The 25,780-nt window shown below is 38.0% G+C and overlaps 2 protein-coding genes across 2 annotated transcripts in view; both read left to right on the top strand.

Annotated features, from left to right (window-relative positions):
- Window positions 1-4,606: 4,606 nt before the first annotated feature.
- On the top strand, window positions 4,607-10,907 carry LOC129758066 (GTPase-GDP dissociation stimulator vimar). Its single transcript, XM_055755495.1, has 5 exons — window positions 4,607-5,050; window positions 7,231-8,139; window positions 8,618-8,791; window positions 8,863-9,075; window positions 9,136-10,907. Exons 1-5 carry the CDS (start codon window positions 5,044-5,046, stop codon window positions 9,669-9,671), a joined length of 1,839 nt encoding a protein of 612 aa, XP_055611470.1. The 5' UTR covers window positions 4,607-5,043; the 3' UTR covers window positions 9,672-10,907.
- A 2,090-nt stretch (window positions 10,908-12,997) lies between these two features.
- The window catches only part of LOC129758060 (protein transport protein Sec24A), a 56,726-nt gene continuing 43,943 nt past the window's right edge, over window positions 12,998-25,780 (top strand). The window contains exon 1 of the mRNA XM_055755486.1: window positions 12,998-13,351. The gene's annotated coding sequence lies outside the window, so the exon portion shown is untranslated. The remainder of the gene's footprint in view (window positions 13,352-25,780) is intronic.

The following is a 25,780-nucleotide window of genomic DNA, read 5'->3' on the forward strand; positions in this document are numbered from 1 at the left end:
AAAAAGCAATCTTAAGAGTTATACGCTTTTTCTGAGATTTGCAAACATTGACCCATTTTCCATATATTTTTGTGGTACGTCGCAGGCTCTCGTTTCGTCTATTCATAAGCTGGTTTAACTGTCCTCGATTGCTTTAAATATGACAAACTTTTATTTGACGTAGAATTACGTCTTACGGCAACACTATAGAGGTGCAAATTGAAACTTGAAATCAAATCTTGCGTCACGAAAAGTTTCCGTTTAACGGACACCTTTTCCGAAGGATTTTTTGCGATTAACATCGATGATTGGCTGTTCGAAAATCGAAAAATGCACGAAAGCCCCGCCCTTTGTTTTGTTTTGTTTTGAGAAGGAATAAAACTAAGAGTTCTTCAGCCGCTTAGAACATTAGTTTGAATGTAACCGAACGATGAGAATTAACCAGCAGCCCGGATGTATGTATGTATTGACAAAATTTCGCGACATAACATGACGAAAATGACGGGGTAAAATGACTGATGACAAATGAAAAGGCATGGGATGACAATTTAAGAGCACGAGATGAAGAAAACAAGCAGGAAGGGGGATGTTAGGATTAACAATAATTTGAAATATTCCGCAGTTCTCTACACCTTTTTCTCGTCCTACGCTCACCCACCGCACCACACATAACGCATAAACAATCGTGTATTAATCGCCGAACACATACACACGCGCTCATGACATTCTACTCACACACAATATACAGCTTCCACACCGCGCTCTTTCACGTTCCATACACAACGCATGAAACATTTAACTCCACTCAGAGTACACCTACACATCGCACGCCACACTACACAACATAGCTCACCACTCTACACCTTTTCAAACCACACCATCCATCGCACGCCACACCACGACTTGTACACCATACCACCTACCGTACACCAGACCATCCATCGCACGTCACGCCACATCATATCAAACCACACCACCCATTGCACCCTTCAATATTCCTACATCATCCAAAAATTGAAAAGGCAGATTTGACTTTCTCTTCATTTTGTAGTAGCCCTGAAAAAGGCATTTGATATTCGGCTATCGGAATTATAACTATCTTGAACGCTGAAATTTTTTTATATATTTTTTCGGGAGACATTCTTCTCAAAGGAAAAGCTGAAATTATTTTTTTTTTTCAAGAGAGTTTAACTGACAGGGTCATTCTTCTCAAAGAAATCCCATTTGAAAGCCTCGGAATCCCATTTGAAAGCGAATATTTACGTTAGCGATTGTTAACATGGCGAAGCTTTTAGAGAGCTTTTCCACTGCTGAGTCGAGCGTTTGGACGGCAATGCCAACCGTTGATTTCTCAGATTATTGTTGCATTTTGCGTTTGGTACAAAACTCGCAGGCATGTTTATCACATTAGTTGCATAAGTGCCGGGCGCTTCTCAACGACGTTACATTTTACAACAATAAAGTACCATACTGAAATGGATTGACAGTTTTTCACCTGTCTCCTTCCAATTGACTTCGACCGATTTCTACCAGGTCCAAACGAATCCTGCTGCCGAGCTGGATTGGTTTCGACTAGTTTCTACTTACTCCATTGAACAGCGACCTGACCAGTTTTGACCAAAACATTGGATCGTTGAACATCTACCAGTTGACAGAAACCAGTTGAACCGATTTTTACCAACCATTGAACGAAGCTACTGGTTTACTTTGTACGGGAATGTTGGACCCCCTTGATTGCAACCCTCGCCACCCTATACTGTGCTTTCCAAACTTTCCAATGATTTCCAAACCAGCTCGCCTGGCCTCTCTGGTGCGCAGTGCCATAAAAAAAATCAAAATAAATAACTGCACCGCGCGGCTTTTAGTTTTGGGGATGAAACCGAATGAACCAACCATCCAAAAAAAATCTGGTTAGGGGAGATGAGGGCATAACGAGCACCCGAGGCATAATGAGAACTACGCTTTTCTACGAAAGTGCGTATTTTCTTAAATAAATTTTCATGAGGATTTGTTTCGTTCTTCCTATAGTATTAATTTTTCACAAAAAAAGGAATCTTCTTATCATCTTTACAGAGATATTTAAAAAAAACTAGCTTGGTTCTCAAGTTACGAAAATATTATAATTTTTGAGCACCACGAAATAAGCTCTTATGATCTTAAAATAACCTTGATCTATAATGTACGCACTGCAACATGATGTTCACATTGTTTCTCAATTTTTACCATCATAAAATTTTTGATTTTTCACTTTTATCAATTTTAAAACACGTTTTTACTTAAATTTGTTGACTAGGGGCATATAGAGCACCATATTACCGAGGCATAATGAGCATTTTCTGCCGTAGAAACTAGCAGCGAATTAAAATTGATTTATAGCGCCACACCTTGACTAGTTTTCATCCGACAATTTAGCCTATTGGTAAGGTGTCGGAGAGGTAATCAAAAGACTAGAGTTAGATTTCTGTTCGAGGTGATTTTTTCCATTCACAATTCATGATCGATTTTTTTATTGTTACATTATACGGCTAGTAGCATCATTCTCCGAACAAGGCACATAATGTATGAGCGTGCGTGAATTGTTTGTATTCTACAAACAGACCTAGATTATTTTGTTATTGCTTTGTTTGATGAATCTACGACTCACCTGACTTCATCGAATTGAATTCGCTGCTAGATTCCCCGGCAAAAACGCACATCTTGCTCTGATTAATGGTGCTCATACTGCCTCAGGGGGGGTTCTCATTAGGGGCCGTTCACATACCACGTGGACAATTAAGGGGGGGGGGGTGTATGGAAATGTCCACGCTTTTCCACGGAGAGGGGGGTAGGTGTTTGGGTCATGTCCACGTGGACATACTTACTTCCAAAATATTTTTTAAAGGCGAATAAATATCAATTTGTTTTAATCAAAATCTTAAACTGGTTAAGCTTTCCAGTTTAAGTTTGAACAATTAGTAGCCAACTGAAAGCATAAATATAAATAATTTAGAAATTTAAATTTTTTAAAATTATTTTATATCAGGAAATGATCGTTTTTTTTTGTTCAAATCAGTCATTTCAATAACAAAAAAGGCAAAAAATTGTGTTTTTTTACTGTCAAATAAGATTAAAACACAAATTGAAATCTGTCCACGTGGACATCCGGGGAGGGGGGTAGGGGTTTGCCAATATCCACGCTTGTCCACGGAGGGGGAGGAGGGGGTCAAAAATCTCATTTTTCTGTCCACGTGGTATCTGAACGGCCCCTTATGCCTCCACAGTGGCTGGTTTTCAGCTTTTGGCAAAATTTTTTAAAATGCATTTTTTAACTTTTTCATCTAGTTTTTCACGTCTCAGCCCGTTAGGGAATAGGCTTTTCAAGTGTCTGAACACGAAATAATAATGTAACCTTCATATTATCGCTATTTTCTATGGTTAAATAACCGTTTTCCTTAAGGTGGCCATTATGCCCCCATCTCCCCTATTTGGCTTGTTGAGATCTCGAAGGGTAGGAAAATTTCAGGTATAATTCGAGTTCATATCTCGGATTTTTTTTTTCAAGTCTTTTGTCTATTTTAAATTTTTTTTATGTTTATCATAGAGATTTTCAATTTGAACTGGTTCATCTCAAAACATCCTCAATAATTGCTTGATCAGGACGTGTGAAAGGTATGGTCAAACGAGGGCTTGGCTACTGGATACCCTTAGGGCCCGAGGTAGACTACCTGGTGTCCCAATTCGAGACATTTTGGCAAACTTAGATTTTGGATATTTGTTCCCAATTTACAAATATCTCAAGCTGTCTGACTTGGTCGTTTAGTCCGCTTACCCACGTAAACTCTCCCCTTGTGTGTTCTTCATTTAATGTCTGTTTTGTTTATTTATTTATTAGTACCACCTCTCATCCAACGGGTTCGACACATTCCTGATGAAGGCTGGCCAGAAGATCTGAAACCGATACCAAACCGTAGCTATCAAAACCACAGCTACAGGAGGCCACCACCGGACCCTAATGGAAAACTGATATCGAAAAATAAACCCTATGAACCCCTTCCTTTTCCCTTATTTAATTTTTTTTTTTCTTTTAACTGTTGAGTCGCCGCGACTATTACGGCCCCCTTCCCTACTAACCTAGTGAAACGAATACACTCGGCACATTGAAACTTTGTAAAAGTAAAAGGCCTTTAATAAACTAGTTTTAATTAAAAAAAAAAAAATTGCTTGATCATTTCCTATAAGGCGTTCCTTAAATTCGTAGAGATGTACGATAATTTAGCGTCTTCGTATTCACAGTGTATTTTATTGCTATTTTACTAAGAGATTCTTAGTATGCGATAGATATAGGTATCTTCATGACCACATAAAAGTTTATAATTTATTCATTGAGATGTGATTTATCTTTTCTTCTTTTGAATTAGCATCGGATTTTTATCGCCGGTTTATTCATTCCTGATAATGTAATAAGACTAATAACACTGCTAATCATATCGTTTTTTTGAACATTTTTTTAACTTTTAGTTGTCTAGTCGTTAAAGACAGCTTGGAGCAATACAACATGTGGCTGGTGTAGATGACTCCTCAGACGTAGCGCGCTCAGAGAAACGTGATACCGGAACACACCACTCACTGGTTTCTTTTATGGCGCTAGTTTAGTCTTCGGTCTGCGCTTTCAACACACAGCACGGCTTGGCATCGACAATCGACACTGGCAGTGTTGCTCTCTGCCGTCCGAAAGAAAAGTCACCGATATCCAGCCGATACGGTTTAGTCCAGTGCAGTGCAGGATACAGATTGCGGCAGCCGAGGGCGACGTCTCACATCAGAAGAAGGGCAATCGGAGAAGAAAAAAAACCGTGCCGAAATATTTGCTATTCCGCAACAACACCAAGCTAGCTAAATGTGCAAAAGTTCGAAGGTTCAGTGGTTTGACTAGTGTTTTAAGATTTAGAAGGATATTCTAAGCTGAGGATCTCGGCATCCCGTGGCTCATACCGGGCGGTTTCTGTGGCCCTTTATGAATGATATTTTTTCCCATCGCACAACAAAGCTAGACACTGCGCTCATTGACAACATTCAGAAGTGATAATGGAAGGTAAGGCGTTCCTGTGTGTTTTTTTTTGCAACATTCTTCATCCAACAATCCACCCACTCATTCATTCAAAGAGCTTGTGCTAATGCGAGATGATGTCACACTATTGTTTAACATTCCGAACATGGTTCAAACCACCAAGCTCGGAATGTAAAAAGGAGAAATGGCAAATTAAAGTAATGGCTCTATTATAATGTATATCATAGGCACCTGACACAGAATATCTGTAATAGGCAGCAAGAGTTCTTCGAGGGTTGCATTAAAATGCGGAACAGATCGATATATGAGTGCTTGCCACTTACATTATTTGCTAGAGCGCTAAGCTCATTTAAATAACCCAGATTCAATCAGATTCTGTTTAAAAATAATTTTCGGCGATTCATTGCCGCTTTTAAGAAGTTTTAATCGATCGTAATAGATTAATTCTGCATTTGGGACCTAAACAAAGAATTAAAACTTCTATAAAATTATAGTTTTTTTTCCTTTTGATGTTTTTAAGCTCTCTATCATCCTCATTAATTTCATTGAACATGTTTTACCTAAAGCTAAGGCTGTTTATCTCAAGCTGAATTATGCATGAGGAAAAGTGCCATTGACGTCTCATCTATGGGTGGGCATGATCTGCCTTCTGGTGCGCGTTTATGTTTACATTTGTGAGATAGTTTCGGTTTCACTAAAATTATCTCCTACCCTAAATTTACTAGGTAGACAAGTACCTTCATCATATTGGACAGTGTTGGATTGGAGGATCTAAATTTGAACCAATCAACACTGTATGTATCTAGTGGGTAACTACCAACGCTATGGGTATTTTTATCACTGACCGAAATCAGTGTAAGACTTCTTACTTCAGCTGTACGCTACCGAAGGGTTTTTCGAACTTCTCTTCTATGCAGCTCAGTTCTGCCGACATCGTTGCATTTCGGTGATGCATTCTTTTCATGTTTTTTTCATCCCGCCTCAGAACTATTTGGGAAGACGGTGATGTGTCTTTGCTCGAGGTATTTGTTTATGATGTAATTCAGAAGATGCAGATGTTTTTAAAGACTACCACGCTTCATTCATTCAGTGCTTTCGAATAATTTGTTTATATGAGACGAAAAAAAGGGAACAACATTTTTTTAAGTTTTGTATTGCTTAGCGTTCATAAAAACTAATTTCCAAATTAAGAAGCTTATAAGTTTAAAAAAAAACTCGCACTGAATTCTACTAAATTAATGACGATTTATTTTTTTTTCCTAGTTTTAAAACGTCATATTTTCAAAAACAGAGGTCATTAACGAAATCTAACACTATAGATTTGAATTCCCACGTAAAGGCTTATTCTTCTATGAAAATTATGGCTCACTTCAATCTTTAAGGCTTGAAAAATTCTAAAAGGTTGAATGAATAACATACGCTTCTAAAAGTTCCTAAAAATTTGTTAACTTAGGAGAAGGGTTTAAGTTTTTTTGTTCTGGAAAAATGAAATGCGTCGTTTTAAGTAGCCACAAAATGCTTCACTTTAGACTTCTTTAAACGAATCAGTTATTGCTATACAAGTTACATTCAATTTTATATATTGGAAATATGACGAAAGTGACATCTGGTGGTTGGTAGTATAAATCTCAGGCGGGACTCATGGCAGCATGTAAAGAAACATAAATGATCGACCTTTGATGGTGCATACCGAGCATACACTACAACATGATCAGTGCTACAACAGTGCTAAATTTAAAGCCCTCTCATCTTCACAAAAATATTCCGAAGTGCAAGTGACATTTGATCCTCCTGAAAAATATGACTGTATTGCTATCTGGTTTGTGATAAAAAAAGATAAAGCCAAGACGCGGAGCTAATCCAAATGAATCTTTTGTTCTATTTCCAATAGAGCGGTTTGGAATTTTTATGAACTAGAATTATTTTTCATCAAGCAATTTGTTTGAAAAGGCCTATCAGACATCAATAAGGTACCACTAGCGTTACTGTTTCTTTAAATCTCGGATTCATGATATCTTCCAATGATCCTTTGCATGTTCACTTAAGTTGAATTTATCGCTCGTTCTGACTCCTGGCCACCAGCCAAACAAACAAAGCTTGGCATTTCTCCTTCTCCAAGTGTTCTAACATCTGCAGATGCCGCTTATAAAATGCAACAGCGTGATCTAACTGGCAACTAATATCCTTTGTTCTTCTTTCCACAGCTGACATGGACGAGATTATCGCCGGACTGAAGAATGCAACCCTAGAGAAGAGTGCCGGACGGGCTCTGCCACTTCTCAAACAAATCTCCGAAGCCGAATCCAACCTGTGCGACAAGTATGACATCAAGTCGGATCTGCTGGATTTGCTGTCGCTGGATGATCAGAACATCCGCGTCCAGGTGGCCCGATGTATTGCCGAGGTTGCTAAAACGGAGGCCCAGCGTGAAAAGTTTACCAAGGAGGACGTTATTCAAAAGTTGATATCTTTTCTCTCGGTTAAGGATGCTACGGTTGGAAATCTAGAGCTGAACATTCAAGTTTGCCGAGCGCTTGGTAACATTTGCTATGCCAATGACGATGCTCGTAACATCATTAAACACATCAAGGGGGACGAACAAATATTTGCGCTGCTAGATTTGGACCTGGATATGGACGACGAGGAGAAGGATCAGTTTGTCCGAGTGCGATGTGGCTTGATATCCAATTATCTTCTGGGCAGTGATGACATCGCTGAACGAGCAGTTGAGTTGCTTATTATTGGGAAGATTCAAAAGATACTCATTCGCTGCGTCGAGGATGTGGATAAGTACGAGGAACTGCTATTGAATGTGTTGCCTCCATTGAGCATATTAACGGAACAGATTCCTGATCTGTACTTTGAACCGACGTTGAATAAACTGATTGCTCAAATACTAGCCAAATGTACTAACCCGGACCTGGCAGAATCCTGTCTGGCATTGTTACATTACGAGGCCCAGAATGATGACGTTAAATTGCTTTTGGCCGAGGAAGGACTTTGCGAAACTATTTACAAACTGTTGGAAAAGTACAAAACATTTGCCAACACAGATGAAGCACGAGTTCTGATGAAGCTAGCCTGTGATCTGATCGTACTTATTCTTACCGGAGGTAATTATGACGAGTTTTTCAATGACTTTGACTTGGAAGACGACTATGAAGATGAATATTGTTGTTGATCTTCTGTAAAAAATAATTATTTATTAAAACGTTCTACTTATGCTTTGTGTATCACTGTTTATATGCGAGAAATCTTAATTAATGTTAACCTATCGTAGATTAAAGTTTTCGAAACACAAAATCCGATTTTTTTTTATCACTAAGGTACAAATATTAGCATCATAAATCAGTAGTAAAGTAATACTTCTTATTTTGAGGTTCTGACTTTTTTTTTAAATGATTCTGGCTCTAGAAATCAGCTACATTTTTTTTACACGAGTCGACTTTTCTTTCGATGTCTTTTTTCTTGTCAGTTTTTTTGTCGTTCATATGATACATGCTGTGTAACTTAAATTTTCCCTTTTTGTTTTAAATTTTAACCTTAAGTTTTCTTTCGCACCAGACAGTTAAACATATTCTATTGTTCCAGACAAATCAATGCATTACTTATACAAAACTCCACTTCTTAAGTACATGGAAGATTGGTTGGATTCTACCGATGTCGAGTTGCTGACTACCGGGGTGCTTGCGCTGGGAAATTTTGCCCGGACCGATAGCCATTGCATCTATATGGTGGAGCACAAAATCATGCAAAAACTGTTGGGTAAATGAAATTTGGATCCGCGAGTCTGATAATTTTAATTACTCATAAGATATCTTCATTTTACTTTCCAGCTATATTGTCTAAAAACAATGGCATAGATCATCAGATGACTCTGCAGCATGCTTTGCTAAGCACCCTAAAAAATCTCGTTATTCCAAAACCCAACAAGGCGGCAGTGATCGAGGCCGGACTGGTCGAAATTATTTTACCAATGCTTGAGATTCATCAGCCACCGGTCGTGTTCAAACTGCTGGGAACCCTACGAATGACCATTGATGGACAAGGTATGATCCGAACTAATATTGAATCTGTGCAATGTGTTAACTTTTTTTTAAAAATTGTAGAAAAATTGGCGCGACAATTGTTGCAGAATGAAAAACTGATAAAACAATTGGTGCACTGGAGCAAGACGTCTGAGTTCACTGGAGTCCTCGGAGAATCTTTGCGGTTGATGGCCTGGTTGATCAAGCACGCTTATCATGCTAGCAAGGATATTGCAGCTGCAGATGACACCGGTTTGAGAAAATTTGTGGCCGTGGATGGAGCAGTCGAGAGTATGGTTGGAATGCTCACCTCGACACATTTGGTGATGCAGAACGAAGCACTGATTGCCCTGAGCATTTTGACTACTATTTTCCTGAGCAAATCTAATGCCGATGTAAAACTTGAAGATCTAGTCCTGAAGGCTGACGTTGGCACAAAACTGGCAGAGCAAATTACTCTTAATGGCGAGACAATGACCAAAGAGATCGTTGAAAATTTGCAAACATTTGTTCGGTTACTAAAAACATCAGATGCTTGTCTGGAACATTTGAAAAAGCACAATATAGATGAACTACTTAAGTCTATCCCTAGTCTTGTGGAATATTGCACGCTCTAAATGACACCCCTTCAATCATTATATGGGGCAAATTAATCTGATCTGATCAATCTTTACGATCAGTATTGTTTTAATGGTTTTCCCCCTGATAAACTCTTTACCCATAAAACTCGAAATGTAAGAAATCGTAAAGTGATTTAATATATTTATTCTTTCCAGCCGCTTTTTCCGGAGGGAAACAGAAAACGATATTCCCATGTTTGCCAACGCATAGTGGAATGGTTATTCGATACCATTGTAGTGTTTCTAGTGATTTTGCAAGCAATTTTAGTGGTTTTCTTTCAAATTAAATGGAGCAATGGGCGTTCAAACGTCAGCAATTCAGTTTTTATCGTAGTTGTACAACTTAAGGCTAGATAAATTCCAAAAATCTTATATAAAAACAACTACAGATAACAGAAAAACAATCATTGCATTTATTGGATATTTATCGAAGAATATAAAGAAGATAATAATTAGTTAAACTAATGTCTGTAGATTTACAAACAAATCTATGAATATTTGACATGAAATTATTGAAATTCTCAAACACCAAATCTTTCCCGCTTTCTATAACCTATAAACTTTTCATCAGAGAACAGAGTAGTTGGAAGTTCGGAAGTACCCCTGAAGACAACTGTGACGCACTTGCAATTTTTCTTACAGTCGTGTTTAAACCTCGAAACCATTAAACTCACCGCTTTTATGGTCTATGATAGGAATGTTAAAAATGGTTATTCATGGATGCTACTCAATCCGATGTGACATACATATATAACAAGAAATATTAAAGATCGTTATTTACAGAAATATCGTCACGTTGTTTGCGTTCCATCTCTGTCAAAAGATGAGCAAATAAAATATGAACCTTGTTCAGAAAGTTTTACATGCAAGTTTATCCAGCTACGAAGGTTGAAATCTTGAAATTTTCTATTTCCAATGTTTCGATAGAAAGTAAAAACAGTTCAACCAGAAAACCACTTACGTAAGAACAGAGAACATTAACGCCACATCGAAATAACTTAATACGCATATTGTGAAGAAGAAAAAAAACGCACGCATGAAATAAGAAAACGCACGGTGACATGACCGTTTCCGTGACTTTATGGAGAATAACATTATTTCACATACACACAACATAGGCATTTCAGCAGGCACCAATCAGTCATACATACGATCACCGTAATTTAATAAAAAAAAGAAAGGATTGTAGTATTGATCTAGAAATTATCGCGAAATAAAATGCTCTTATTCATATAATTACTAAACGTGTTCTATTTTGTGCTTCAAAAAACGGCCATTATGCAGATAATGTATCCTTTTTTATTTATCTAGGACATCATTTTAGCGTCACATAAATTGTGCACGTACGTATACATTTTTCGAATGATGAATAACCATCATGATAGAATATATACATAGGTACTTAGTTTTTGAACTGTTATTCTGATAGCGACATCTAGTGGTCGGTGCTAAAAAATTATTTGATTGAACTTGGCCCAGCTTTATCTATAGAGGATCACTAGACTTGTATAATATTTTGTTAAATATGAATTCGTTAATTGAGATCATTAAGTATAATAGTAGGTTGTATACTGTTTACCGGAATTCCATTTACCGGAAAACCATTTACCGGAATGCTATTTACCGGAAATTCATTTACCGGAATGAACCGTTTACCGGAATGCTATTTACCGGAATGTACCGTTTACCGGAATGCCATTTACCGGAATGAACCGTTTACCGGAATGACATTAACCGGAATGCACTATTTACCGGAATGCCATTTACCGGAATAAGAATTTTTAAGTACAAATCGATGATTGTATACCTTATTTTAATAAAAACTTGTTCCGAATTAAATTTATAAAAGAAGCTATATTGTATTTTTTTTTCAAGGTTTGGGTACTTTAATTGATTTTATACTTACTAGTGTACCTATTAAAATCGTTTCGGTAGCCGACTCCTCACGCTGCGCGTTCGAACTTGAAAGATATATTGTCCTTCACGCTGTCGCGTGGCGGACGGGGCTAAGGGATCATCCCTAGCTTCCACGCAGACCTAGGAAGCCCCGGCAGACCTAGACCAATGTAATAGGGCCGCCGCTTCCGACGGCGGGTCGGCGGCCACCTCGGACTTGGGAGCCTCGGCGGCTTTATGCCGCCTCGGCCCCTTCATCCTCGGTGGTTGCGGCTTTGCCGCAAAAGAATAATATTTTAAAATCCCTATTTTTTTTTCGAGACAAACGTAAACAAGGTATTCAAATCCAATGGTTGCATACTAATATAGAAATTTGCGATATGAACTTCCGGTTGCACATATACTAGAGTGCCTCAGACTGTATTACTATCACGATGACCTAGACCAATAAAACTTTCTATTAGTTCAGTCTGTCATCTTGTGGAGAGTAGTTCGAAATGTCCAGTGAAGAAGAATTTTACGGGTTTGACGAAAAAGAAAGATGACATGTTATTTTTGCAATTTCAAAACTTATATTCGTGACGATGGTTTTGCGGCAAAGCCGCAACCAACGAGGATGAAGGGGCCGAGGCGGCATAAAGCCGCCGTGGCTCCCAAGTCCGAGGCGGCCGCCGACCCGCCGTCGGAAGCGGCGGCCCTATTACATTGGTCTAGGTCTGCCGGGGCTTCCTAGGTCTGCGTGAAAGCTAGGGGTGATCCCTTAGCCCCGTCCGCCACGCGATAGCGTGAAGGACAATATATCTTTCAAGTTCGAACGCGTAGCGTGAGGAGTCTTGCTAATAGAAATTTTGAGCGTGGCATGAATTCAACTGATGTTAGACATTTTTGCACCTGCAAAAATATTAAAAGCAGAAATTCCGGTAAATGGTAGTTCCGGTAAATGGTTTTCCGGTAAATGGTATAGTCCGGTAAATGGGTTTCCGGTAAATGGTACAGTCCGGTAAATGGATTTCCGGTAAATGGTATAGTCCGGTAAATGGAATTCCGGTAAATAGTACATTCTGGTAAATGGTATTCCGGTAAATGGTACTTCCGGTAAATGGAATTCCGGTAAACAGTATACAACCATAATAGTAGCCACCAATTGTTTATTTATCCCGGTTATTAAATACTTCTATATTTATTACTCGTTGAGAAACAATAGATCTCGCCTTACGTCGTATGGAACATTTTAAGAATTCACAGAGAACTATTTGTTTACATTAAATTATTTATTTCAGCATTTGGCTTTTGAGAGAAAAATGAGTTCAATTAGCTCAAAATTGAGTACGCTTTCCTTCAGTTAACGCGAGTAACCCACTTTACGCTTTTCCCATCTAAGCGTGTTGGCCACGTAATGTTTTCCGTCAAATTCGTAGCTGGTGCTCACTGTTTTTGATCCAGCTCCACACTCGTTGTTCGTCTTTTCGTGGTCGCGTTTAGTTTTTCTAGATTCGATTGAAAAATTTAGCCTTCCGGAGGCTCGGAAAATCATCTCGAAATCGAGTTAATTGTTTCTGAAAATAGTGTCTTCGATTGTGTCAATAGTGGAATGCAATGTCCCGCAGTTGATTGGGATTTCGGAAGTGTAGAAGCGGGTTCAATCCTCGAGTGAAATTGATCATCATTGTGGTGGCGGAGCCATCGCAAATCAAGGAGGAGAATTTTTAGTGTTTCGATACGAGCATTGCCTTTTCCTTTATAAGTGACCATTTTTGCCAGCTGAAGAATAGAAAGCAAAGGTGAGAAAGTGTCTTGAATCCTTATGCCACAAAATCGCCCTGGCCAATCCGTGAAATATGCAGTGAGGGGTATCAAATCAGTGGAATTTGTCAAACAAAAAAGCCTTGAAGTAGAATGATGTTTCTTGCTAACGCGTAAAACGTCATTGAGATCTTCCACCTCTCCACTCGGCCTTTCGCGACCTGGTAGCCCGTCCTCGTGACTGCCTTGTTCCAATCCCCTTCGACCGTCCAATGAAATGATGGGGGCAATAAATTGCCTTGACAGAGCGCTGAAAAAAAAAATTGTAGCTCTACTACTACCGGATACTCGTTCGGTTTCAATGGTGTGTGATGCAGTTTGCAAAACTTGCAAATGAAATTCCAGAATCGGAGGGTATTCCCAGCTACACAACAATCGCTTGGAACCAATTCTCTTTCGATGGTCTTCATTAATGATGGCAAAGGATACGTGAGTTGCAACCTATGGCTTTTCAAAAATAAATGAGGACACTAATGTCAAATGGAAAAACTGGGTCAGAACCTATACGCTCTTGCGAAAAGTTCTGCTGATCAATATCCCAAATAGGTTCCTAAAATCAAGGAATGAATCTGCTTATCACCGATATGATAAGTAACTATTTATATAAGCAATTCAATAATAATTTAATTGTTCCTAATTGTATTTTTTGAGCAGGAGAACATGTTTTCGCCTATAAATTGGATAAATCATCTAAGCATATTCAGACCCGAATGACCCGGGTGGTTAAAAGGTCTCTAATAAATTATAATAATAATAATCTAAGCATATTGTCAATATTTTAATAACACAGACGAACATGATGTTTAGTGATTATGATTCAAAAACTATTTAAAAAAAACTACCCTGGGTTCCCATGGGTCACGGCGGCGGTGTGCATGCTTGTGATAATGACAGTTTACTATCATTGTCCTGAGAGGGTCGTTGCACACATCTTGTCAAGCATGGATCATAATATGACTCAAATTAGAAGGCGTGATGGACACCTTTATTTAAATTAAATTAGCGGTAGGTTCAATGGTGTCCCAATTTTTCATGATCCATGCTGGTAAGATGAATGGGAGTTGAAACACTTGCCCTCCCTTCCGTTGAACAATGGGAAAATTTTGTAGTGAAAATATCACATTTTGCCGTCATAAAGTGATACTTTTCAATAGGGCATAATCTGTTTGGTAAGGTAGTAGCTAGTTTAGTTTCATAGAATAAGGATGTTTCAAGTATTGCTAGATTAGGTATAGGTAATGGTATTCGCCTCCCCAATGCTCTAGAAAGTGTGCATTTGCGGTTTATGAATTGGCTTATTCTTAAATCAAGCATTTTACAAGAACTAGGGGCTCATTGGACGGGAATGCTGTTTTGACAAATATGATATTTCAGTTTGTAATACACTTTCGACATTTGAGTTTATTTATTTATTTAATTTTTGGTAGATCTATGCATTTTTCGGTTAGGATTGAAATTCATAAATCGAAGTTTAAAATAGAAAATATGATTTCGATAAGCAAGAATGAGTAGATAGTTCAGATCATTCATTTCGGGCATTTAAAAACAGGAACACGGTTTATTTGAATTGAACCCCTACCGTGTAGGTTGAGTATTAAAGTTTGTTTGAGAAGTTGACCACAATTAGTGATAAGGTTTTAAAGAATAGCACTGTTATTTTCCTGTTCCGTTGATAAGTTGATGATAACAATAAAGCTATTGCTATTTAAGCTTACAGTTCATTGTTGATGAGTTTAAGAGACACCTTTTCTAGATTCTGTTTTTATGATATCCTAATTGAGTTATTGAATAACCGTGTAGTCGCGTAGAATCAATCACTTGAATATATCATTTACTTAGCAAATCTATAATTATTTCTAAATCAAACTAGGAAGACTCCAAATTTATGGAAACGAGTAAGGTAGATGAAAGGTAGGGAAAATTCAACTACGGTAAGATAGTGAACCCTTCTGACAACGCTATCGAGGCGTTAGCATATGATACCATATTATTTGATACCATACTACTATTGCTCGGTTGAATTGAAGGTTGGGTTAACTCGAAGTTCATATGGGGCCCACCAACCGTCCTAGTCCGTCGAGCACTATCTTAACGCTTCCTCAAACTGGTGCTTCAGAACCCTCGGGTTTTGTTGCCGCTATCCTTTTCTAAGCTATTCTACTCTCATTTAAAATTTTCCTCTTCTGTCCCCCGTTCTGTTTTTCCTTTCCGGGTCAGCCAGGCGCTCATAAACCCATAAACAAAAAAAAAAAAAAAAAAAAAAAAAACTATTTAAAAAAAACTAGAGGCATGATTTTTTTCAGATTTAGTCAATCATCTTAATAAAATAATTAAAATAATAAAAATAATTATTTTGAGCGAAAGCAGTCAATGCGAGCAAACCTTAAAAAATCTGATTCTTATTAAATATATTTGGTATGCGAATAAATAGCAGCGCCGCCACGTTAACAAAAAAAAAAATATGGATGTTTGTATTAGAACAACAATATTAGGAAACTGTTTTTCGAATGATTGTGCGGTTATTAACGGATTTGTAAGCAGAGCGAAATAGAAAACTACAAAAAAACTAGTTTTTTTTTTATTAACATAATAGAAACGAGTGTGGAAATGATCCTTTTTATAAGCATCTACTACTGTGCAATTTCTGTACTTATAAAATAATTGTCATATTTATCTAACCCTCATCCGTTCCAGAAATTTTTATCCCTAACAGTTCCTGAAGTGTCAATTTGCAGCTCTGCTTAGATTGCATAAACAAAAGCGAAATACAAATACCGTAAACGCCTTAATTTATGCAACAGCAGTAAGCAACTTTGCTGACCTGCATATCGAAAAAAACCACTTCAGTCTCGTTTGAACTACGGTACGTTGCACATCGTGTGTGTGAGCTGAATTGAAATCTAATTTATTTTTCTTCTCTCCTTCCACACTCTATTGTCGAGCGGTGCAATGACCCACAACGATACACCAAGGTCATCGAAAAATGAAGTTCGAGTACGGAAATATCACGAAAATTATGCTGGGCCATATCTCGTTATGGCTGAAACAAATGTCGGGAATATATCTGCTGCGAAGATTGCTAAAAGTCTGGTGAAGAAATTTGGTGACGATTTTATTCGTGCTATGCCGGTTTCTAAAACCAAAATGAAAATTTTGATGCGATCGAGGGATGCTGCTAATGAAATAGCAGGCATCGGTACCTCAAATGAAGTGCGTTTTTTTATCCCCCAACGGCTGGTGGAGTGTCTGGGGGTAGCCTATATTGAGCCGGATATTTGTGATGAAGAATTGAAGTTTGCTAATGCTTACGATAAACGCAAGTCGAATCAAGTTGATAACCCGGAGATAGTTCATGCTCGTCGTGTGCTTAGAAAATTGGCTGATGATAAAGAGGAAGCCCTGTTTACGGTGATTTTTACTTTCGCTGGGCAGAGTTTACCTACTCACATCGAGTTAAATAGAGTGCTTTATGCTGTTAAGCAATACATTTATCCTGTCCGCCAGTGTGGTAACTGCTGGCGCTTGGGACATGACAAAAAAGGATGCAAGAGTGCTAAACGCTGCAATCAGTGCTTGGAGCAAGTGGGCGGCGAAGATCATGCGTGTGAAAATAGTGAGCCACAGTGCGTTAACTGTTTAGGCTCCCATCGGGCCAATGATCACAAGCTATGTCCGAAAATAATTCAAAAAAAGAAAACCGATAAAGAGCGGCGTGACACTTTTTCACAAGGACGTGTCGATTGGTTTTGTGCACCAAATTCAAATGATTCATCAAACTCACTACCTATCATCTCTCAACCAACAACAATATCCACCGTGGCAGTAGCTTGCCAAACAAATAATGTTGACAAGAATGGATCTAATCCTTCCAGCAAACGTCGTTATAATGTCGATTCGGACGATGAGCTTCCCCAACTTGAAGTTAACATTTCTGACGGGGTTTGCGATTCGATCCGATCGACGATTGAATCTACTGAGGTCATCGATATCGTTGCAGATGCTCTGGAAGTTCCTGAGGAAGATATTGAAACTCGACAAAAAATCCAACAAATGGTTTTGGAGAGAATTTCAGATGTTGTTAGTGATAAAATGAAAGGCTATTTTGCTAATCTCAGATTATGAAAAGACCACACCAAGCACTTTAACAACCACCGTTCCTCTGCAATGTCTACAATGGAATTGTAGAGGGATAAATAGTAAACGCTCATCCTTAACCCAGCTCATAAATACACATAATATCAATATTTCGCTTTTGAGTGAAACACATCTCGACAGTCACACAAACTTTAATCTACCGCAGCACACCATGTTTCGTAAAGATCACAGACGAAACTCGATGGGCGTAGCCATCGCGATTCGTTCAGAACTAAATCCCGTAGCATTTCCTATTGCACTGCCAGCGGATATTCAAGCCGTTGCCTGCCAGATCAAATACATCTCCGGGTTGATCACTATTGTATCTGTGTACATACACCCGCAAGCCAACATATCGCAGACTCAGTTTGAAAATTTTTTATCAACCGTTCCGAAACCGTGCATCATTGGAGGAGACTTTAACGCAAAACATCACCTATGGGGAAGCGAGCATGGAAACATACGTGGAGACCGTCTTCATCAAGCCATCGAAACATCTCATCTCGTCATTCTCAACAACGGTCAGCCAACTAGGTTTGATGTAAACCGGTCGTGGGGCGCAATTGATATCACGCTGGTTTCTTCGAGCCTTAGTTTGTGCTTCGACTGGGAGGTTTTGGATTCACCAAATGGAAGCGATCATTTTCCGATAGTTTTTCATTCGAGTACTACATGCGCGATGAAATTCTACTCTGGAATTAATGTTCGAAAAATCGACTGGGAACGTTTTGCCGGAAGCCTCGAGGAATCATTCGTCGAAAATGGAGAACCGGATAGCTTTGATGTCTTCTTTCAGCTGATTTGGCAAGCACTGCGCAGGTCCTGCCCATCAGTAAACTCGAACCACACCCGCCGAATACCGCAACCCTATTGGGACGAAGAGCTAACAGAAGCGAAGAAAGCCACCAGAGTTGCTTTCCGCGCTTGGAAACGGGAACTGTCAACCGAAGCTTACGAAGGGTACGCTAATACAGAACGAAGGTTCAGAAATTTGGTACGCGAGAAGAAGAGGAAAAGTTGGCAACATTTTTGTGATAGCTGTGATAGTTCTACGTCCCTCACAACCTTATGGAGGATGGCCAGAAGGTTCAAAGGACGCGGAGAGCCATCAAAAAACATCAGAATTTCGGACAATTTGGCCAACGATGTTTTGGACAAGTTGGCTCCCTTATCTGCCAAAAATCCACCCCCGGTTTTTCTACAATGTTCGTGTTGCTCTCAAACTGGTTTTCCATTCTCAGTATCGGATATTCAAGCTGTTTTGAAAACCGGTAAAGATTCGGCTCCTGGTTTGGATGGTGTTCCATATTCCGTCATAAATCGTCTCCCATGGGCGGCGCTTAGTCAGTTGCGAAAAATCTATTGCCAAATTTTTGCTTCAGGAAGAATTCCGGAAAGCTGGAAAACCTATAAAATTGTACCGATTCCTAAAAGTGGCCATGATCCGATTTCTCCTTCTGCTGTTCGTCCAATCGCGTTAGCTTCATGTTTTCGCAAAGTGTATGAACTCATAATCAAAGATCGACTAGAACATTTCATCGAAAACAACAACCTGTTCCCTTCAGCTATCAACGGTTTTAGGAAAGGACGAGGAACAATGGATGCGTTGTTTCCACTGACTAACGAAGCTTCCTTAGCTTTGAAAAGAAGAGAGCATGTGGTGATATGTAGCCTCGATATCAAAGCCGCCTACGACAACGTGGAAATTAATGTTCTGGTCCGCGAATTACGCTCATTAACAGTCCCTGAATGTCTAGTAAAAAGTATCTTCCATCTGTTTGAAGAAAGGAATTTGTGCATTTCGAGTGGATTAGATTCAATATCTAGGACAACGTGGAAAGGCCTTCCTCAGGGATCTCCACTAAGTCCGTTATGCTTTAATGTTGTGATCAGTGGATTGATCAACAGTGTCCCTCCTGATGTGATAACCGTAAATTACGCCGATGACACAACAATTGCTGTAAGAGGAACCTCACTGGAGCATAGTTGCGAATCTCTCCAAAGGGCAGTGGATATAGTTGTGGAAAATATTTTCGACCTTGGGTTAGAACTTTCGCCGACGAAATGTAAGTGCCTCCTGATCTCGACACAACAATGCGATAATCCTCCAGAAATAAATATCGGCGGTTGCACTTTGGAATACGTCAGATCCCTGAGGTTACTCGGCATGTACCTCACACGAAATCTGTCGTGGTCGTGTCATATTAGAGAGGTACAGAAACGTACAGCTCCGTATCTTAACTTTTTACGAAGCATATCGGGCCAGTTATGGGGAGCACATCCAGCAGCATTGTTAGTTATTTTTAAGTCATGTGTGAGATCAATATTGGAATACGGTTCCATATTTATGACGGAGTTATCACAAAAAGAAGCCATTATTTTGGATAGACTACAATGGGCAGGAATTCGAATCTGTTTGGGCTCCACAAAAACCACCCACACAGGTTCACTCGAAGTGATGGCTGGTATTATTCCGCTGCAACAAAGAAGAGAACTTGCGGTCATGCGTTTTGTAAATAAAAGAGCGTCACTCCTTTCTTGGCATCGACAATATTCCAGACCGATCTTGGACGGTGGCTTAGTGGCTACGGGAATACACCGCGCAACAAGAATGCTTAACGAATTCATTCCACTTGAACAGCCTCTAAATAATCTCCCATGCTACATGTTCAACCGTGAAGTTGTAAGAACAAAAATATCCATTGATCTCACTGTTAAACGGTTATGTTTAGAACACCAGAACTCATCGGCAGCTGATTTGGTGTCAAACTATCTCTTGGAAGTGTATGCCAACGCGAAAATCTTGGCAACTGACGGGTCGAAAGATATACAAGGCACAGGTTATGCTGTGGTAAATAACTTTGGAACACCTGCAGAAGGGATCAAACTCGACAGTAAAGCATCCGTTTATATGGCAGAGCTTCTGGCAATCAGGCATGCTGCGAAAATGATCGTAAGTCTTCCTGTTGCTCAGTATATTATCCTATCCGATAGTTTGAGTTGTCTCACGAGCCTGCAAAAAATCAACATCAATCAAAAATATCCCGTTGCTTGGTACGATATAAAAGAATCCATTCTTGAAGGTCAAAGAATGGGGTACGAAATCCATCTGATATGGGTTCCGTCTCACAGAGGTATTCCAATGAACGAGTTGGCAGATCAAGAGGCGAAAAGTGCGTGCATCAATGGTGGTACAGCAGATTATATTTTAACATCATTCGACATCCAGTTTCCGATTCGGCGTACAACAATGCACAAATGGCAAGCAAAATGGAATTCAGGAACTAAAGGACGTTTCTGTCACAGCATCATCTCTAACGTTTCGCTCCAACCATGGTTTAGTAGCTTGGATCTCAACCGCAGACAAATTGTAATCCTTTCCAAATTAATATCAAATCATTCACGACTCCCTGCTCATCTCACTAGGAATGGTATCCTATTGGATGCTTCGTGTAGTTGTGGCGAATCCATCGCAGATCCTGATCACATTATCTTCGCATGCAGCAGATTTGAAAATCTTCGTAGACCTATTTGGCGAATTTTAATGAAAAAAGGAATTCCACCCGATATTCATTTGATACTAAAAAAGAAAGACATTGAATTATATAAAACGATAGCTAATTTTGTAATTGAATGTGAAATAGACATGTAAGTAGAACAGTAATCAACACTTGGCCGGTTATGTTATAGAGGTAAAGCCAATAAAAAATTAAAAAAAAAAAAAAAAAAAAAAAAAAAAAACCACTTAAATATCATCCGAAGATTATACCATCTGTTAAACGATTTTATCTATTTTATTATAGATTTATTCAATTTCATCATAGCAAAATTTCGTGCAATGCTTTTTCACACATTATACTATTTGGCAGTCGATCGTTTGGGACATTATCTTAATGCGTCTAATATACAAATTTTGTATTACAAAATGTGAATAAACTTGGACTGACAATGCCCGATGTACTACTGCTATAGACATTGATAACATGTTTGAAATATACCTTTTCCTAAAAGCTATTGATCTTCATCTGTAGGGGAGAATGAGGATACTTGATCCCCGGGGATACTAGATTCTTTAGCTATATAGCTATATCTCGAAACTAGAATAACTTACAACGATCAAATGTTCTAGAAAAATGTGCTAAATGGAGCAAAACAACTATGCTATTAGCTCAAACAATTTTAACAAAATAATTTTTTGAGGAATAGAACTTTTTTTGAAAAATTCCACAAAATGCGACTTGAATATTTTTTTATCACTTTGAAATGATTCTGACATGCAAAAATAAAAACAAAAATATATATTCCATAAAAAAACCAATAGAGTGTAACATGAACTTAATAATACTGTATTTTCAAAACAATGATAAACTCTCAAGACTTTCAGATAAAGTTTTTTAAAATGTTCATTATGGGTTCAATTGATGCCTAGAATTCAAAGAGGTATTTTTTTGTTCTTCTAAATCGAGATCATTTGTGATTACAAGATGACGATTATCTCTAATGATGACGATTATGTCTAATAACTGATATTATACAATAATTGTCTGGCAAAAAGGGCTAAGAGAGTTGATTTTCTCTTAAATACAGAAAATAGCGTCTTAAAGTATGCAATGACACTAGGGTTGAGACATAGTCTTGGAATTTTCTTCTTTTCACATTTTTAAACTGTGAAATGAGAAAAAACATGACCAAAATAGTAAATTGACATTCTTTTTTGAAATTTTGTGTGATTTTTTCCAAGGACTAGGGCCCCCGGAATGAAGGATCAAGTCTCCCTTAACTTCAAAAATATCGAAATTCTTTACTTTCACGAATATGCTTCTAGTTCATTTACGGGTTCATGTATCTGTAGTGAATTTTTAAATTAAAATGAAAATTTATAAAACCCCTCGTTGATCGAGTGTTTGGGCAAGTGACATAGATACCAATATTAGAAAATGAAAACAAGTTGCAAGAGTTGATGAAGAAAATAATAAAAAACGATCGTCCTCTTTTTCTGTAAACCTGCAATCGAACAACACGCTTTTTCCTTCAGCGAGAGAAACCCTGGATTTATTAGTATTGTTCCAACTTTTGGAGCATATAAATTCGAAATTACACGCGACCAGAAAATGCAAAAGAGTTCAGCATCACATTGAACGCGATTTTATCAAAATTGATCCACTGCTGATTTTTTAATGATTTTTCCAAGTTAAACTATACGAAAAACCGTCCCCACTTACCCCGGTGTACCTTATAAAGAGTAACTAAGAATACGACTAAAACTACATAATTTAAATTAAATTTATCGCTGAGAAATTTTAAAAAAGACTGAAATAAGTGGTTGATTGATAAGTTTGGTCTTAAAAATATTTCTATTGGAACTGTTTTCAATTTCTTCAGGAAGGCTGTTGAATTTTGTTGGACCAATGAAGGAAATTCGACGTTGGCCAAAACTTGTTCAACTTGTACTGCGCATCAAATGGTGAGATTGACGAGTATTGTGATATCGCAAACCCGCATTGAATCTTAAGTTTTGATTATTGTTTGAGAAGTTTAAATGATCAAAAACATAGGTTGTAGTTTGAAGCTCTCAAAGTATGGAGAGAGGTATTATATTGTGAGAGCGATTAGAATAGAGATAGAGGATAGAGGAATAGAGGATATAGAAAAGGAAAAGTGAATATGGTTTTCAGACAACGGTTTTGAAGGGTTTGTAGACGAGAAACAAGGGATAACGACGCTATGCCCCAAACAGCTATTAAATACCTAGTATAAACGGGATTGTACAAAACAAAATAAAATTTAAGTAAAATATGACGAGGAACAAAAGCTTTCACCCTCCATAAGATTCCGCTCAGGGATGAAATTTTTTTTGTAGTTGATCAATGTGGCCATGACAGAGTTTCGTCTAGAATTATTCCTAGATATTTGAAGTTGGTAACCCTCTCTATAGTTGTATTGGATAGATTGAGATCGCAATTAAGTTCGATTTTTTTCCTCGGAGAGTGAAAAATCATGTAAGGTACACCGGGGTAAGTGGGGACGGTTTTTCGTATAGTTCAACTTTGAAAAATCATTAAAAAATCAGCAGTAGATCAATTTTGATAAAATCGCTTTCAATGTGATGCTGAACTTGTTGTTTACTAATGCTGAAGAGATGAGCTTGATAAACGAAAAGCGAAAAAAGTTATCACGTGAATTGTTATGGACTGCTGGTGTCTTCACTTACCCCGCTTTATGGGGTAAGTGGGGACGGCAGATTTTCCCTTTGATCTCTCAGGAAATTTTCAACAACTTTGTGTTTTTTTGGTTGAATACGTTACTTTATTGCTCGAACCGTCCAAAATTTAAAAAAAAAGTGCATGGTAGTGATAATTATGTGTAATTTATGTTGCAACACACGAGATCCGAATTTATCCAAAATATATGCTTATTCCAGAAAACATAAGTACTTTTCCCAACTTTTCATGATCCGAATGCTTAATAAACCTAAAATGTATTGAATGAAGGATAGAAAATTGAAAAAATTTGTAAATACCAAGTATATATAAAGCCGTCCCCACTTACCCCAGGTAGGGTTTGGAGACAACATTTTAATTTTTTTAAAATAAACTATGTTTTCTTAATTTTAAATCGTCGTTTCTTTTCCTAACTGGTTGTTTCTAATGTAAGGATTGTTGCAATGTAGAGTTTTTTGTCAAAAGCCAGCTAGTTTACGAGAAATTTGCGATTGAAAAAGATGCACATCAACTCCACATCGTAGTTAAAAATAGAAAATTAACGAAAAGTCACCGTAAACATCCGTTATTGTCGGAACCGTATCTCTTTTACAGTTATTGGATAGATTACAAGTAAATTTAACATTCTGCATTAAAAGTTTGAAAAAATAGTTAACAGTATTATAGTAATAGCCACCGTCCCCACTTACCCCGCGTCCCCACTTACCCCGGTGTACCTTACTTCGTTTTAGTAAGATTGAGGCTCAGGAGGTTAGCTGAAAAATATTTGTGACGGAGTTTTAAATCTTCTTCCATGTTGGTTATAACAGCATTTGGACAGTTTTCAGGATAAAATAAGGCTGTATCATCAGTAAATAGACGAGATATACCACCCAGCGGTAATTTGCTGAGATCATTGATGTATAGTAAAAACTGTAAAGGTCCTATATTGCTGCCTTGTGGGACACCAAATTCTAAGCTCTCTAGAGAGCTCATCACCTCAATTAAGATGACAAATTGTTTCTTGTTAGCCAAGTACCTGCGTTTAAGATTGTTGGCTAGCCCTCTTATGCCATAACACTCAATTTTTTTCAGTAATATACACAGCAAATTTTTTTTTGCTGGAAACCAGCAAAATTTTGCTGGTTTTTGTCCCGCTGACTTTCCAGCAAAATTTCCAGCAATTTAATTTGCTGGAAAAAAACAGCAAACGTTAATGCTGGTTTTCAGCAATTCAAATTGCTGAAAAATCAGTAATCCAGATTGCTGGAAACCAGCTATTTCTTTCAACACAACCGGCTGCATTTAGTATCAAATTTATATTTTAATTCAAAATTAAATTTTGATTACTGGCTATGCATATAATAAGCAATAAAAACAATTATTTCCTCCCGTTTTTCAATAAAGGTATATGTTTATTTCCAGAAACATGATATTTTTTTAAAAATATTCTATAACACCGGCTGGGCTGGCAGCTTTGTACCAAAGTGTTGATCATCCGCCACCTGTAAAAATAGTTTTGATAAGAATATTTTAGAGATTATCTATCTGTCCAAGAAAAACTCACCCTTAACTTATTATCTGGTTGCTAGAATATAGAGGAAATTAAAATAATTATATTAATTTAACCAAAATTCGTAAAATAGAATCTCACCTTGCTCCAGCGTACGAAACAAAAACAAACTCCAAATTGACAACTCGATTGCTGACTTTCCAGCAAACTAGATCAATTGCTGGAAAGTCCAGCAATTCGAAAACCGATTGCTGATTTTTCAGCAAAAATGACAAGAACACAACTGAATGCTGAAAAATCCAGCAAATCGAAAACCGATTGCTGGTTTCCAGCAAAAATTTGGATTGCTGAACGTTTCCAGCAAATTTTTTTGCTGGAAATCGAGGCAAAAATTTACAGTGTACCATGATCAAAAGTGTCGAAGGCCTTCTTAAGGTCTAGAAAGAGTCCACCCACGATTTTTTTGGCATCTATTTCTTCAATGACAGAATCCAGCAATTCGCAGATTCGCTGTAAGCGTACTTGTTCCAGATTTAAACCCATATTGAAGATTGTAGAAA

The sequence above is a fragment of the Uranotaenia lowii genome, chromosome 3, assembly GCF_029784155.1.
Source record: "Uranotaenia lowii strain MFRU-FL chromosome 3, ASM2978415v1, whole genome shotgun sequence".
In the NCBI taxonomy this organism is placed as follows: Eukaryota; Metazoa; Arthropoda; class Insecta; order Diptera; family Culicidae; genus Uranotaenia; species Uranotaenia lowii.

What these genes read in the sequence shown, in the direction of transcription:
- LOC129758066 (XM_055755495.1), top strand. An exon ending in AATCATGCAAAAACTGTTGG is followed by an intron (nt 8,792 to 8,862) that starts GTAAATGAAATT and finishes TTTACTTTCCAG; the next exon opens with CTATATTGTCTAAAAACAAT. An exon ending in AATGACCATTGATGGACAAG is followed by an intron (nt 9,076 to 9,135) that starts GTATGATCCGAA and finishes TAAAAATTGTAG; the next exon opens with AAAAATTGGCGCGACAATTG.